Source organism: Hemitrygon akajei, chromosome 26 (assembly GCF_048418815.1).
Source record: "Hemitrygon akajei chromosome 26, sHemAka1.3, whole genome shotgun sequence".
NCBI classification, from domain to species: Eukaryota; Metazoa; Chordata; class Chondrichthyes; order Myliobatiformes; family Dasyatidae; genus Hemitrygon; species Hemitrygon akajei.
In genome coordinates this window covers 39,275,492-39,293,302 of record NC_133149.1, presented here as the reverse complement: position 1 = coordinate 39,293,302, position 17,811 = coordinate 39,275,492, and the positions used below count along the sequence as shown (strand labels likewise).

At 41.4% G+C, this 17,811-nt stretch overlaps 1 protein-coding gene across 4 annotated transcripts in view; it reads right to left on the bottom strand.

The window, feature by feature from the left end:
- Positions 1 to 17,811, bottom strand: part of LOC140716890 (coatomer subunit delta-like) — a 45,083-nt gene that overhangs the window by 6,228 nt on the left and 21,044 nt on the right. For 3 of the 4 annotated variants that reach the window (XM_073029925.1, XM_073029927.1, XM_073029928.1), the window contains 4 exons: positions 10,644 to 10,843; positions 9,423 to 9,470; positions 8,850 to 9,008; positions 1,708 to 1,873 (listed from right to left, as the gene is read on the bottom strand). In XM_073029925.1, coding sequence (XP_072886026.1) covers positions 1,708 to 1,873; positions 8,850 to 9,008; positions 9,423 to 9,470; positions 10,644 to 10,843 — 573 coding nt within the window. The remainder of the gene's footprint in view (positions 1 to 1,707; positions 1,874 to 8,849; positions 9,009 to 9,422; positions 9,471 to 10,643; positions 10,844 to 17,811) is intronic. The other variant, XM_073029926.1, reaches the window with a different exon arrangement.

Below are 17,811 nucleotides of genomic sequence, written 5' to 3'. Positions count from 1 at the left end.
ACATTAGTGACCAGGATGACTCACTCCCTGACAGGCTGGATGTCTTTTATGCCCAATTTGATGCACAGAAGGAAGTACTGGCGAGGAAGGCAGGGGAGCAGACATTCTGTCTGGCTGAAAGACTGCACAACCCAGCTGAGGTGCTGACAGATATATTCAACATCTCTCTGGAATGGTTCACTGTCCTCTCAATTTTCAAGGTGGCAACCAACATTCCAATGCCAAAGGTGAGACCAACCTGCCTAAATGACCATCGTCCAGTGACATTAACATCAACCATTATGAACTGCTTTGAGCGGCTGGTCATGGAACACATTAAAGCCTTTCTCCCGGCTACATTAGACCCTTTGCAATTGGCTTTATTGCTCATATCGATCCACTGACAATGCATTAGCCTCTGCCTTCCACTCTGTCCTGTCTCACCTGGAAAATGGGGTCTCACATGCCAGCTGCTGTTTATAGTCTTCAGTTCGGCATCAGACCCCGGAAACTGGTGGGGAAACTGTCCTCACTGGGTCTGAACACCTCCCTCTGCAATCAGATGCAGCACTTCTTAACAGTAAGACCACAGTCAATCTGTGTGGACGGCAACGTCTCTGTCCCATTATGCTGAGCACTGGTGCTCACCAAGGCTGTGTGCTCAGCCTGCTGCTGTTCACAGGATTCAACTCAAACCATATCATCAAGTTTGCGGATGACAAAACAGTGGTTGGCCTCATCTACAACGATAATGGGTCGGAGCACAGAGAGGAAGCAGAGCGGCTGGCAGACTGGTGTGAAATCAGCAACCCAAGTCTGAATGTGGAGAAGACTAAGGAAATCATTGTGGACTTCTGGAAGGTACAGACAAACATGGCTCAGCTATAGAGAGAGTTAAGTGTACCAAGTTCCTGGGAGTTCACATCACGGATGATCTCACCTGCTCCCTTAAAATCAACTCTCTGAACAAGTCAGCACAGCAGGGTCTCCACTTCTAAAGGAGATTGAGGCAAGCGAGCCCCACCCCACCCCCATCTTAGCTGCATTTTTATAGAAGCACCATTGAGAGCGTCCTGACAAGTTGCATCTCCATCTGGTATGGAAGCAGTCAAGCATCAGACCAGAAGTCCCTACAAAGGACTGTAAGAACAGCTGAGAGGATCATAGGAGCCTCCCTGCCATCCATCAGGGACATTTATCAGGAGCGCTGCATACACAGGGCCCTTAGTATTATTAAGGATCCCACCCAGCATCCTCTTTGACTTTCTACCATCAGGTAGGAGACTCCGATGCATAAAAACAAGAATGACAGATTACAGGTCAGTGTGGGAAACAGTTTCTCCCCTCAGGCCATCAGGCTTTTGAACTCCCTGCTGCATTGCATTTGAAGTGTGTCACTGGTTAATCTGTTCTGTATTTACAATATTTAATTTATGCACTTCAGTTTGCTTATTGCGCAATTTATTTGTAGATTTTATCCTTACTTTCATAAGTTAGTGTGTGTTATGTACTACTGTGCTTTACACCCTGGTTTGGAGAAACATCTCATTTGTCAGTATACATGTTATAATTAAATGACAATAAACTTGACTTGACTAATTTCCACTTCTATCTAGCCACCAGGGCTGTGCTCTTGAACCAACCATTTCTCCCAGGAAATTTTCTAATTCCTTCACTTCAACCAAACTCCTCTCAATCTCCAATCATACACACAACTATTATTTTTACCTGCAGTTGAATTCCCTTTTTATCATCATTCTCCACTTGAAGACGAATTCTTCCTTGCTTTTCATCAGTAACTCTTAGCATGATCATGCCATGTACCTCCATGTTTTGCAAACCACCATCACGGCCACATACCAAAGATATCTTCTCTTCAATCTTCAGATGTACACTGTATAGGTTGGAAGAAAAATTCACCAGTTATGAAGATCTTGCACTATTATGCACTTCAATTATTATTACAGAAGATTAAATTGCAGCAATAGGGGGTAACACCTTTACGTAGCTAAATGTAATTGACAACAGGTACAGGATCCTGGAATTTTTGACCCAAGATTCATATGGATTTTCTTCCTTAATTGCGGCTTCTTCTCTATCATAATAGAGATACCCTGAGCACATTCATTTCCCACACCTCTGCTTTCAGCAGAACAAGAGCAAAACACACTTAGCTCTCACCTTGCTGCTGCATTCAACATTCAACAAGTTATCCTTGGCAATTTCTGCCAGCTCCAACAAGATTCAACCAAACCCATTTCCTTCTTAGCATTTTAAAAGGATCACTTCCTTCACAACTTCAACCATACTGTCTAGCACTTACAAGCAATCCCAACTGTCTTTTCACCTCTTCCTTTCCTACCGTACAGGGAACCAACAATTTTTCCATGTGAAACAGCAATCAACTTGTTCTAATCTAGAGTACTGATTTCAATGTAATCTCCATTATAATGGAGGAACCAATACAGATGGAGAGATGGCTTTGTGTAGCACTTGCATTCAGTCTGAAGGAATATACTCGCCACCACACACTCTATAGATGTGTGGAATATATCGGTTCAATCACAGCCTGGTATGGAAATACAAATGCCCTTGAAATGGAAAGGCCTACACAAAGTAGTGGAGATGGCTCAGTCCACCCTGGTTAAAGCCCTCCCCGCCACTGAGCACATCTACATAGAGTGCTGTCGCAGGAAAAGCAGCATCCATTATTGAGGACTACCACCCAGGTCATGCACTCTTCCCTCTGATGGTAACAGCAAGAGGTGGTACAGGAGCCTCAGGACCCACATCACTAGGCTCAGCAAAAGTTATTGCCCCTCATTCATCAGGTTCTTGAACTAGGAGATAACTTCACTTACCACATCACTGAACTGTTCCCACAACCTATGGACTATTGCTTTCAAGAACACATCTCAAGTTCTCAATACTTATTGCTTATTTATTATTTCTATGTTTTTCTCTCTGTATTTGCAGATTGTTGTCTTGTTTGTCCATCCTGTTAGATGCAGTCTTTCATTGTTTTATTTATTGAGATACAGCGCGGAATAGGCCCTTCTGGCCTTTGGAGCCAGGCCGCCCAACAATCCCCAATATAACCCTGGCCTAATTACAGGACAATTTACAATGACGAATTAACCTACCAACCGTTACTACCACTTTGGACTGTGGGAGAAAATCGGAACACCCGGAGGAAACCCATGCAGTCACAGGAAGAATTCCTTACAGACAGCAGTGGGAATCCATTATGTTTCTTGCAATTTCATGTGATTGCCTGCAAGATAATGAATCTCAGTGTTGTATCCGGTGACATGTATGTACTCTGATAATAAATTTATTTTGAACTTTGAAGCTTCCAGTTGCTTATCACTTTAATTCTCCATCAGACTCTGATCCATCCATTACTTTCTGCACAAGAAGCCCAATACAAGCTTAATGAGTGGCACCTCATCATCCATTGGATAGGCTACAGCTTTCTAAATTATAGAATTCTCCAACAGCTCAGCCTTTACTATATTACAAACTTATTTTTCCTTGCATGACAATCTTTGCACCAGTCTGTTGTGTGCTTGTCTTGTAATTATTATTACTATTATGTATTGTTTATTCTGCAACCTTCACACAACACGGGATTTCATTGGACTCTTTTGTTTTTGTCATAAACACCATCCTCTCTTGACTGTATTGGAACAGACTACCTCTACCAACTACCAGTCAACATTTTCATTCAATTTTTAAATTTTCTACTGCACAAGTCCCACAGCTTTCTTATTAAGAACACATTACACAGATAAAGCAGCATACTGCTTCCAACTGCTACATTTAGTCTCATCCCACCAGATATTCCTTTAATTCTATCACTACTTCCATCACTTGTTCCTGGAAAATGTATTTCCTTTCCCACTTCGTGCAGAGATTCTGGCACCTGAGTTATTAAATGCTTCTCTTGACACAGAAGCTGTTCAACATGCAGAGTTGTCTCCTGCATTTTTTGACATTACTACTCTGGGTGGTCAGTTACTGAAAAATATTTAATACCCCCAAAACAATCACTTATTCTTTAGAAGAATCAAGAGATGGGATGATCAAAATGATCAAGGTGGACGAAGTTGAGGATCTCCTATGAATTTACAGACCAGTTAAACCTTGAATGGCTATTTGACCACTTCTAGTTTTGATTTCAGCACTTATGTTCACATTAACAGCTAATTTCCACACTGGAAAATTCCCTAAGTAGGAAATGCAAATGATAAATTACAAGGTTTTGTTTAGTGCAGGGGGTTCCAAACCTGGGGTCCACAGACCCCTTGCTTAATGGTATTGGTCAATGTCATAATAAAGGTTGGGAACCACTGGCTTAGAGGAATAAATGTTAATAAACAATTTTCCACTCCTTTTAAACCATGCAGGCAGAATTTATGCTCAGCAAAAAACATTACAATATATAACAGATTACCGGTCTTGCAATACAACACTGGCTGGAGTATTCGAAGTTGCAAAGACTGTAAAAGTGGCATTGAAATGCAGAGGACTCACACAGCTTTATCCTCCAGGGTGTTATGTACTTGGTTTCAAACCTTTGCTATCCCAACTTCATTTGAACCAAATTGGTTAATACAGTGCCTATAAAAAAGTATTCACTACCCCCCCACCCCCCCGGGAAGTTTTCATGTTTTATTGTTTTACGACATTGAATCACAATGATTTAATTTGGCTTTTTTGACACTGATCAACAGAAAAGACTCTCAGCACAAAATAATTGATTGCTAAGTATTCACCCCATTTAACATGACACACCAAAGTATCACTGGTGCAGCCAATGGTTTTAGAAGCCACAATTATTTAAATAGAGATCACCTGTGTGCAGTCAAGGTGTTTCAACTAATTGTAGTAAAAAAAATACACCTGTGTCTGGAAGGTCCAACTGCTGGTGAGTCAGTATCCTGGCAAAAACTACACCACGAAGACAAAAGAACATTCCAAGCAACTCCATGAAAAGGTTATTGAAGAGCACAAGTCAGGAAAAGAATGCAAGAACATTTCCAAGTCACTGAATATCCCTTGGAGTACAGTTAGGCCAATCATCAAGAAATGGAAAGAATATGGCACAGCTGTAAATCTGCCTAGAGTAGGCAGTCCTCAAAAACCGAGTGACTGTGCAAGTAGGAGACGAGTGAGGGAGACCACCAAGAGACTATTACAACTCCGGAGGAGTTACAAGCTTCAGTGGCTGAGATGGGAGAGACTGTGCATACAACAGCTGTTGCCTGGGTGCTTTATCAGTCCCAGCTTTATGAGAGAGTGGCAACGAGAAAGCTGCTGTTATAAAAAGAACTCACATGAAATCTCAGCTAGAGTTTGCTAGAAGGCATGTGAGAGACACTGAAGTCAGCTGATAGAACATTCTATGGTCTGATGAAACCAAAATTGAGCTTTTTGGCCATCAGACTAAATGCTATGTTTGGTGTAAGCCAAACACTGCACATCATCAAAAGCACACCATCCCTACATGGCGGTGGCTGCATCAAGCTGTGGGGATACTTCACTGCAGCAGGCCCTGGAAGGCTTGAGAGGCAGAGGGTAAAATGAATGCAGCAAAATACAGGGAAATCCTTATGTAGTTTGCAAGAGAACTGCAGCTTGGGAAAAGACTTGTTTTTCAGCAAGACAATGACCCCAAGTATAAAGCCAAAGCACCACAGGAATGGCTTAGAAATAACAAGGTTAATGTCCTGGTGTGGCCAAGTCAGAGTCCAGACCTCAATCCAATTAAGAATTTGTGGCTGGACTTGAAAAGGGCTGTTCACTCATGCTCCCCATGCAATTTGAGTCAGCTTGAGCAGTTTTGTAAAGAGGAATGGGGAAAAATTGCGGTGGCCAGGTGTGCAAAGCTGACAGATACCTATCCACACAGACTCAAGGCTGCAATTGCTGCCAAAGGTATATCTACTAAATACTGTCTTGAAGTGAGTAATTATGCAATCAATTATTTTGTTTAATAATTGTAATAAATTTAAAGCAATTTGCAGAAATTTGTTTTCACTTTGACACGAGTCTTTTCTGTTGATCAGTATCAGAAAAGCCAAATTAAATCCACTATGCTTCAGTGTTGTAAAACAATAAATCATGACAACTTTAAAAGGGGGCGAATATTTTTTTATAGACACGGTATATTGCTGCAAAAATCTGTTGAAGACTGAATTACCAGGTACAAGGATAACAGAGGGGGATTCTAAGGCATCCTTTAATGACTTTAAAACATTCCTTCCATTGAATGTAGTGAAACTTACGACAGCAGCATTTACAGCTTTGAGACTATGATCACTGATGCCAATAACACATGTAAGCCACTGCATCAAGCCCTTTGCAACATTGGACTCAGCACAAATTATACTTCTGTACTCGTATACTTTAGTGGCTGGTATTTGACACTCATGAGGCAGCAATAAAGTTCGTCCTGCTTGGCTCCCTTTCAGCACAACACCAAAAGCCAACAAATCAACTTAGAATACCCAAAAATTAACATCCAGTCCTGCTATCTTACTGTCAAAATTGGCAAGAACCATCTTCTCAGGAACTCCCTCTTAAAATGAACAGGTATCTTAGGTGTCCTTGCTTTGGATGTTAGCCTAGAAAGCACCAAAGGTGGCTCATTTTCAGAGAATTTGGAGGATTTTGTAGAAACAGTATTGATGATATTTTGCTTGTACATTGCCTGCTCAGAGAAGCCCACATTTCAAGTCTATTAGAGAGAGGTTAGTGCTGTCTGGTTAACCAGGAATTTAATACCAGATCTGTGGTCTCAGACTTCAAACCACTTTTCCTTAAATTGACCAAGGCTGAGCTGTCACATTGAAGACAATAGCAAATATGAGCAAAGTCTGCTTTCATTGAGGGATAGCTTCCAACTTAAATGAAGAAGTCCATGATTAGCAGGGTCTATAAGCTTTTATTGTTGAGGACAGCGTGGTGCAGGTTGGTAGATAATCTGTGTGCCAACAGAATGCAAGGCCCATTCTCTCAAATTTTTTGGGATTGTGGCCTCTGGACACACAAATACAAACTTCAAAGGCAAACTCAGTCACTGAGGTTTGTGTAATCATTGCTGGAGTAATCCCATGGAATGAACAGCTGCCCGCCAGTTCCAAAAACCATCTTCACTCCCAAGGGGAGTTTGTTGCAGGTTAGCTGCAATACTTGGGCAAAAGGTACGAGGGGAAAAAAAGCTTTACAGCAATTATTAAACTTCAAAGTAAATTATCAAAGTATATACATGTCACCCATTTGCAACCCTCAGATTCATTTTCTTGAAGGCATACTCAATAAATTCAATAACTATAATAGAATCAATGAAAGACCACAGCAACAGGGTACAAAGGGCTACAAACTGTGCAAATACAAAAAGAAAGAAAATTAATAAATGCAGATTTGTTTTACACTAGCCTTCCAAGAGAAAATTCTGCTGCAGATCTGTTGCTTAATTTCATGGTCTACATGAAATTAATAAATTTTGTAAATTAGTAAATTTGCTGATGACACAAAGGTTGGGGGTGTTGTGGATAGTGTGGAGGGCTGTCAGAGGTTACAGCGGGACATTAACAGGATGCAAAACTGGGCTGAGAAGTGGCAGATGGAGTTCAACCCAGATAAGTGTGAGGTGGTTCATTTTGGTAGGTCAAATATGATGGCAGAATACAGCATTAATGATAAGACTCTTGGCAGTGTGGAGGATCAGAGGGATCTTGGGGTCAGAGTCAAAGCTGCTACGCAAGTTGACTCTGTGATTAAGAAGGATATACGGTGCACTGGCCTTCATCAACCATGGGATTGAGTTCAAGAGCTGAGTGGTAATGTTACAGCTGTATAGAACCCTGGTCAGACCCCACTTGGAATACTGTGCTCAGTTCTGGTCGCATCACTACAAGGAGGACGTGGAAACTATAGAAAGGGTGCAGAGGAGATTTACAAGGAGGTTGCCAGATTGGACAGCATGCCTTATGAGAATAGGTCGAATGAACTCGCCCTTTTCTCCTTGGAGCAACGGAGGATGAGAGGTGACCTGATAAGAGGTGTATAAGATGATGAAAGGCAATGATCCTGTGGATTGTCAGAGGCTTTTTCCCCCGGGGCTGAAATGGCTAACACAAGAGGACACAGTTTTAAGGTGCTTGGAAGTAGTTACAGAAGGGATGTTAGTGTTAAGTTTTCTTTCAAAAAAAAATGCAGAGAGTGGTGAGTGTGTGGAATGGGTTGCCGGCGACTGTGGTGGAGGTGGATGCAATAGGGCCTTTTAAGAGGCTCCTGGATAGGTATGTGGAGCTTAGAAAAATAGAGGGCTATGGGTAACCCTAAGTAAGTACATGTTCGGCCCAAGGGCCTGTATTGTGCTGTAGGTTTTCTATGTTTCTATATGGCATCAAGGAGCAAATGCAAATTTAAGGATGGTTTTCCACTGTTGAATTCAATCAAAAACTTTACTGAGGTAAAAAAAAATTTTTAAACATGTATTGTGCTGCTTCCTGCTTTATTCCTGCTGCATTAAGGACATGTCCACTATCTACTGAACGAGCAGAATCCAGGAACAGCTCTTTAGTCACTGGCTCGGCAACAAGCATGGGTGGCAATAACTTTACTCGTAGCTGTCAACAGGGAAACTCTTCTGCAGTTCCACCGTCAAGATCATCTTCTTTCTTGAAAACTGTCATGACTCCATAGTCTGAAGTGCCCTGGAATAACAATTCTTCCCAAATATGGGTAATGAGATTGTGTTTGTGATTGATTTGATAATAACTTGGCAGTGACAAGAAGCTATTTATTAAAATATATCATTTATAGAAAAAAATCAATTAAACAGAAAGACCAAAACCCACCTTTCTACGTTAATGGGAGGTGACAGCACTTTAGCCACTTCTGATGAACGTTTTGTTGAGGAACTGATGTGCTCTCCTTCCAATTTCAGTTTATCTACAAAATTCTCAACATCTTTTCCTTTTGCTCCAAGTTTTAAGGCTTTGCTTGGACCAGAAGGTCTAAGGAAACAAATGGAAATGCATATATTTTAGAACTGGAGAATTAAAACCCGGACTTAACAATTAACTCAATCAGATAACCATAGAACATGCTGATACTTTCATATTTACCTATGTAATTTACTATTTTTCCCAAACAGAACATTTTAACTTTTAACTTTGGTCATAATGCAGTACTTTCCCCAAAATTTTGCTTGGTTCAGTACACAAACTATACAGCTGTACCGATGTATATCTGTAAATATTTTAGTCTACTATGCACACAATGACACCACAATCAAGCCAAGGTAAGCGGAAGCAATCTGAATAATGAAAACAAAAAGGGCCTTCAACTCAATAGGCTACCGTGTACTGGATGCTGCAGGAAGGGCCCCCTTCCCATGCATTACTGAGAGCAATTGAAGCACACCGTACCTGATTATATATAAACCAGCTTCATACGCAAGACCTGCTGCATCAGCCCTTAATCCATAAGAGAACACAAGTGATAATGGGTTTAAAATGGCACAGGTTTGATCCATAGTATATATCACAGCTAACATTTTGTTTTACAAACTGAAACAGGCCAAGGAATGATTAACTTTGACAGACTACCCCATGATAATAAATTTAACAGCACCTCAGCTGGCAGTTAAGGAGAGCTACAGACAAAACACCATTATCTCTTTACTCAAGTGATTTCAGACACATTCAATATCTATTTCTTTAAAATATTGTGTTTGTAAAAAAAAATACTTGCCAATATACCTGCAGTCAGGAGGCAGAATTTCAAGATAAATTTGCTTGCCCTACATAACTCAGAAATTTAAAAGTCAAAGGAATTAAACAGGAAGGAAATAGAGATCAAATGGTCCTCAGCCCAATGACGCACATGCCATGGAAAATCATTGCCAAATTGGTGCCCATTACATATTGTGAGTAGGTGTCAATTCGACTCAGTGGTTCAGAAATCAGAAGATCAGCCTTACTATTCCATCACTATTCTATCAAACAAAAGCACCAAATCAAATGTTTATGAGTAAACTAATGACATTCAAAACATACAGCCTTTATCTGATTCTCCACATCAATCATGGAAACTGAAACTTGAAAGTAGCATGGTTGAAATATTTCATTATTCACCTTCACAGTCCAAATGTCTGTTGAACAGGGGCCACTTCCACTCCAAATTCTTACTTTGAAACTAAGACAATCTGAATCATTAAGTCACCACCTTACAGTATGATCAGTACCATACAAAATGCAGCTTCTATCCTTCAAGTCTCCTGTTATTCCAATGAGATTTGAAGACCAAGCCTGGCACATTTCTCCAACATTTCAATTCATTATCTTGAAGCAGCAGATAGGCAGGAAAATAGCAAATTTATTATAAAAATTAATGGTCACTATCCTTGTCATTGAAATTAAAAATTGCAGTTAATAAATCAAAAATGCACAATGCATGACAGTAGTATAGAAGCACACACCAGTGATGGTGCGAATGCCCTCATACTCTCACATAGCACTGATACAAAGAAAAGCAAGAATCAGTCACGTCCATGCAAGACTCATGACATACATTCTTAAGATACAACCTTCCTCAAGGAAAAGAAGTTTTCTGTATTATTAGACCACATGAAGCAGCAAAAAACCCACCTCATTACTGTTGGTGTCACCTTTGGCTTCTCTGGTTCAACGATGGTGTCTGTTATCATGGAAGCTGCAGAGCTGCTTGAAATTCCTCCACTGCTAAAGCCAAAGCTAGTTTTCTTGCCTTGTCTCTCTGCATCTCTGCGAGCTTGCTGCAATTCTTTTGCCTTTCGGCGCATTTCCGCTTTTGCTTCACGTTCTTGTGTCTTAAAAGGAAATACACAGCCCACTGTTAAAAGATTTCTGAGGGTTACACAGAATATTACCATAAATATGGATTTTGCTTTAAAAATGCATCTAGAATGTAACAACTGGGGTATTTTAGGGCACCATTTTTTTTTTAAAAAATCTTCATTTTTTGGGGATTGCAGCAACACTGGCAATATCTTATAGTGCCCATTTCTAACTGCCTTCAGAATGCTGATGTGTGCTTTCTTGAACCTCTGCAGCTTTTCTGAGTCCACTCAGTGCCATCACCAGGAGTGTTCCACAATTTAGACCCAGCAATGATTAAAAACAGCGACAATTCCAAGTCAGAGGTGTGTGCCACTTGGAGGTAATACAGACAAAGGTGTTACAATGTCCTTGTCCTTTTTGGTAGTAATGCCTGCAGGTTTGATAGGTACTGCCAGTTTAAGCTACCCAAGAAACTGTAGTTGATTTTGTCGAGTACACAATGCAGCATGGTATGCTAGTGGTATAGAGTAGTGAAAGTACTATCAATCAAAAGAATGCTAGTCCTCTAAAGGTGCCAAGTTTCTAGATTTATTATTGAGTGGTATTCATAGAGGCAGATAGCATAGTCATAGAATTGTACAATACCAAAATGAGCCTTTCTGTCCACCATATCCATGACAACCTTTTGACTCATCTATCCACATTAAAACCACATCCCCCCAATAAAAAAATTACAAAAAAAAATCCCCCTATGCCTTGTTGAAGTATCTAAATGTCTCTAAAACATCGTAACTTGATCTGATTCTACCACATGGCATTATGTTACAGGTATCAACTGCTGTGTGGGGGGGAATAAAAAAAACCCTTTCCCCAAGATCCTCTTTAAACCTCTTTCCACTCCCTTTCTCATGGGAATAAGATTTTAAATATGTCTATGTCTTTTGTAATCTTATATAATTCAGTGCCCTTTACTTATAAGCCTAGCCTTCCAACCTCTCTGCAGAACTAAAGTCTCCCTATCCAAACAACATCCCAGTGAATCTCCTCTGCACACTCTCCACTACAATCACATATTTGCAAACAACTCCTTTTGATGCCACAGGAAAGAAACTTCTTGGCTTGTACCTTGTAGATGGTAAAAGGGTTTTAGAGTATTAGAAGACTCAAGCCTATCTTATAGCCACATACATGTTTGTGCTTGGTCCAGAGGAGTTTCTGATCTACAGGATTCCACTGGAGGAGAAATTGGAGAAGTAATGCCATTGCATGTCAAGGTGAGGTGGCTACACTTTCTTTTGCTGAATATGGCTATTGCTTAACATTTGTGTTGTGCATGCTACTTGACTTAGCAGCCTATGCCAAAGTTTTTCTGCTTTCAGGAGTCTACTGCTTTTTTGATTGGGTTAGGATTCAACTGTTTTTAAATTAGGTTAGGGTTCACAATATTCAACTGTTTGAAATCAGTGAACATCCTGACTTCTGATCTTATGATGGAAGGAAGATCAAAAGATAGTAGCTGAATATGACTGGGCCAAAGTCAATGCCTTGATGAACTCCCACAGTGATGTCCTAGGGATTAGATGACTAACCCAAACAAATACCACCATTCTTTGTATAAGTTATGATACCAACTACTAGAATGTTATCTCCTTGATGCCTATTGACTTAAGTTCAGGTCACCTTGAAGACACCATTTTCCATTCCTTTGCTGTCAATGAGCAAAAATCCTACTTTCTACCATTACTAACTAAGGACCACTGGACTCTCAGGATGAAGCAGCAAAGTGGCCTTTCCAGAACCACTCAGCAGTCAAAATAGAACTCTGTCAGCTGGGTTCACACTCAATGAATATAGATTTGCAGTAAACTAAATGCAAATTTCAGAGTAAAATGTGGATGTTAGAGCATATTCTGGAATTAGGGTATATAGCAAATACTAATTTGCAACCAATCTTCACTTGATGTCTGCATATGTCTGAATCCAGAGAGAGAGTTAGAGAGGACTAACATTCATTTTGGGTGTTTGGAGTGTGGGTGTGAAAAAGGATCTATTGGAAAACTATGTGTAATTCAAAGTAAGAATTGTAACTAGAGAATTATCTAGCTGTTACCCTTGATCTGTAGCATGTAAAACTGTCAAGTAATATTGGGTCAAGCAAGCCTCTTCTTACAAGAGTGGCTCAATTATGATGCACGTTGCTCATTTTTGCTGAATAAAACACTTTTATATCCACCAGCTTCAGTGCCTCTCTGGTGACTTTGGTAACATCACAACATTTGGGGGCTGTCCAGGATACATTCATGACCATCTCAGCAGTCTAACTGGGTGACACACACAAAATGCTGGAGGAACTCAGCAGGTCAGGCAGCATCGACGGAAAAGAGTGAACTGTCATCGTTTCAGGCACAGCCTTAATCCTTCAGTCTAACCTGGTGAGTATTTTTAAAATTAGCATTCTCACTTGGTGCTGCTCAGGTCGGTGACCATGAGAATCGTGAAGTATCACGAACATGGTGGACAGCGCACGCGTGTGCGCGCACGTACACGCATGCACATATGTGTTTAAGAGACGAGACATTTTCATATTAATTTGGTGAGACAGGGCCACCAGTTGCGAAGGGTGATTACTGAACATATGGGATGCCAGTGGAGTGTGTGTATACTCGTTTGGGGAACTGTATAGTAGCAGACTCATTTACGAGTGTGCTTGTGTGTTTTAAAAATAAGTCTGTAACCTTGGTGTAACAGTTTTAAATGCAAAGTAATACAGCAGGCATAGTGAGCTCAGACACACAAGTGGCACTTTGCAGAGTATGTACTCTATGGTTTAAGTATGAACTGTTTAATTTTTATTTTTATTCATCATTTATATTTTGCATAGTGTGGGAATTAGTATAGAGATATTTGAGGGAGAGGTTATTCCAAGATATATCTGCCATGATGGCACCAAATAAGGTTAGGCAATGTCAGGTCAAGAACCCTGATGACCCAAGCCAGCCCTTGACCCTGATTATGACCATTCATAAGCCCTTCATCCCAGGGAAAAGCAGAGCATTTTGTCAGTGTTGCCCTCACTTAGTGTTGCCTGCAGGAATGTAGAATTCTGGTTAAGCTCAAGGAAATGATTGAAATTCACCAGATACACCCGAAAGACATCCATGTCACACATCCATGTGTTGGTAAAAGTGAAGTGCCCGAGGAATACGTGGGACAGTTTGGCCTTGGGGGTGCAGGATGGTACATGGGCAACTACAGGGAATGCCAGCAATAAAGAGATATATCACTTCTTTAAGGGGGAAGTGAGGCAACAACTGGGCAGAAGTGAGAGTAACTGGGAATGATAATGTCAGTAATTCAGAGAGCTGATGAGCCTGTCATGGATTATGCAGAACATAAACATTGAGCATATGAGTATTCAGGTTTGGATAATCCAGGGAGGGATGACCTGACCCAGTCTTCCTGAAAATGCTAAAGGAAGACTGGAGCTCAGCCCAGGAAGTTTTAGATTTGGGGATAGCAGTGGGATCGATCTACTTTACAACAGTATCATGGGCCGGTGAGATAGACCAGAGGAGGGGGAAGAGAAGTCGTAATGTGGCTGTAGTGGATGCAGCAGCTAGAATAGATGTGTGAGGGTGGAGATGATTTGTTACAGCTGCAGCTTGTCAGGCCATGGCTGGAGGTAGTGGCTGAAAAGTGAGCAAAGTGTGAAAAATCAGTCAGCAAAGCACAGGCAGAATCCACAGCAGTGCCTCCTCTTTCCAATTTGAATACTGACCAGATTATAGAGCTGGTGAGGTCAGACAAACAGCTGATGGCAACCTCTATTACCAGTGGTGGTCATCCAAGAGGGGCCAGCAATGTAAAAGGTTAGTGGACACATAATCAGCAATATCAAATACCCTTGCCCACGAATGGAGGGGTGATTCACATTACCAGTGCAGAAGGCGAAACAATTGAGGGTGGAGAGAAGTCAGTCGAAGGTACTTGAGATTGAGGGATTGCAGCTTCCTGCAGATTTTTGGGTGTGCACAAAAAATGAAGGTACTACCCTGGGGATAGACACACCGAGTAAGGCAGGCGCTATCACAGGCTCAGGAAAAGGAGAAATAACATGAACAATGCAAACACAAGGAAATCTGCAGATGCTGGAAATTCAAGCAACGCACACAAAATGCTGATGGAATGCAGCAGGCCAAGGAAGAAGTACAGTTGACGTTTCTGGTCGAAACCCCTTGTCAGGACTAATGGAAAAACGAGATAGTAAGAGATTTGAAAGTGGGAGGGGGGAGGGGGAGACCCAAAATTATAGAAGAGGAGTGGGAGGGATGAAGCTAAGAGCTGGGAAGTTGAGTGGCAAGAGAGATACCAGGCTAAAAAAGGAAGAGTATCATAGGATGGAAGGCCTTGAAAGAAAGAAAGGGGTGAGGGGAGCACCAGAGGAAGATGGAGAACAGGCAAGGAGTTATTGTGAGAGAGGAGAGAGAAAAAAATTATATATATAAAAATAAAAATAGGGATGGGGTAAGAAGGGGAGGAGGGGCAATAATGGAAGTTAGAGAAATCAATGTTCATGCCATCAGGTTGGAGGCTACCCAGACAGAATATAAGGTGTTGTTCCTCCAACCTGAGTGTGGCTTCATCTCGACAGTAGAGACGGCCATGGATAGACATATCAGAATGGGAATGGGATGTGGAATTAAAATGTTTGGCCACTGGGAGATCCTGAAATCCTGAAAAACATGAACAAGACAGGAACAGTGAACATGTGTGGACCGCAGTGCAGTTAACATGGCCCACAGAGGGACAAAAGCCCCGAGCAGTGAGGAGAGACAGGGTGATATATGGGAATCATGTCAGGAGGTCCCAAGGGTTGGGACCAAGCACAGCCAGAAGCTGTTACAAATAGTGCAGCTGCCTGCGGAGGTAGCAGTGATTTAAGTAACGACTCACCAGAACCCCTTCTGTAAGGAGCATAAAGGGAACAAGTGGGCAGACATCAATGAGAGCAGGGCAGCGGCATAACAAGCAGCAACAGAAATGTCAAGTGTATAGGAAGAAACTACAAACACCAAGTTAGTAAGATTACATGGAGATGTGAAGCACCACTATAACCAGGGTAAAACATTGAGGGATCAACCAAAGCAGCAGCAACATACTGCAGATCAGAGAGCCAGAGGGAAAGAGGATAGTCCTCCCACAGCCATGTGACCAAGTTATGGTAAGGGAGCTGGCTGAAAAGACAGGTTTCACTTCCAGGTTGATAGAACCACAGGTGGTGGTCCGGACAAATGATACCTGTGTGATACTCCAGCAAGGTAGCCAGTGGAAACACTGAACTCAGGTTAAACCGCATGACTCACCTTCTTGTCACTATCAGAGACAGAGCGAGAGATGAAGTGTGCCTCATAACAGTGTCTTTACAGAGAACCTAAGTGATGAACACTAGCTAGCTGCATCAGACCTGACCACACCTAATGGAAACGGACTCAGGGCAAACACCAAGGCAGGGGACACAGAGAGCATGCCAGCAAGCCATGAACAACAGTTAAGTGTACTCTGTAATGAAGGTTGGTTGCTGAAGGTAGATGAAGGTATAGCTCAAATGTAGAAAAACATCTAAGCAAAATAGATGGGAAGGGATCCAAGTTACAGCAGAGACATCAAATTCCACAACTTCAATAGCGGGCAGACCGAGAAAGAAATTACACACAGCTGGGCCCTTTCAGTGGTTGGGCCAGTGATTGACTGGACAGTTCAGAAGGGGATTGCCACTGGGGTGAGATCTTTGCAGACAGTCAAATAGAGACCACCCCACCCCTTCTTTACATCGATGAGAGGGCCTGAGAGGCTAGTTATCAAGACTCTGACAATCTTTTGTCATAACATGGAGTGTGAACAGTTGCCTGGGAGTCTGATAGATTTACCTTGCTGGTGCCCCTGACCAGAGGGTAACCACTGATAGCCACTGCAGCATTTTAGCTACCACAGAAAGAAGGGGTGAAGATAAAGAATATGATTAAACTGCAATCTGTCAGCAGGGAAGGAAGCAACAGGTACACGAGTGACAATGCTGCATTTTAAAGTCAAAGTTCTGGAACAATCTCTGCTTAGAGTCTTGCAGGTAACCATAGGGACACAATAGGTAACTGGGGAAGGGGCTCCAAAGTACAGGGCATTTTTGCTGCCCTATTTGATAACATCCTCAATTTTCAGCCTTTCCTGAAACAAATTTAGTTTTGTCCAGGAGGGCCAAGAGGAGGGACTATTAGGGTGTATTCTGGTGTTAGGGTGAAATATTAATTTCACCAGCCACAAATCTTCAGATTTTAATGTGGATTGCAGATTGAATTTAAAATGCAGTTATGAATAAAAGTTCCCCTGGAGCTACAGATTGGGTCAACTGCATATCAGGAAACAGCCATTCACTTGATGTCTGCATATGCATGAATCCAGAGAGAGTCAGGGGGATTAACATTCACTTTGGGTGTCTGGGGTGTGGGTGTGAAGAAGGATGTGTTTGAAAACTATATGTAATTCAAAGGAAGCATTGTAGATATATTGTAACTATAGAATTGTGTTTTTTGATCCTTAGCATATTAAAATGCCATGTAATATTGGGTCAAATGGATCTTTTCTTACAAAAATGCCTCAGTAGGATGCCAGTTGCTCACTTTTGCTGAATAAAACACTTCTATATTCACTAGCTTCAGTGACTCTCTGGTGACTTTGTTCACATCCCAACAGATGAAATTTATCCCTTCAAAATCTATGCTGGATTTCAACAGGCACAAGCAACAAAACACCACTAGGTGATTAATTAACTTGTTACAGATTTTACATGAATATTTTCTGAATGCTATCTCACACAATGAGATGTCCCAGACCTTAATTTACTGAGAGATCTTCCTTTATATAGTATGAAACACTAAGCACATTTTTAATAGTTGGTTCAATTGAAATATAAATGTCAAAGGTTTTGAAAAGAACCATCTCA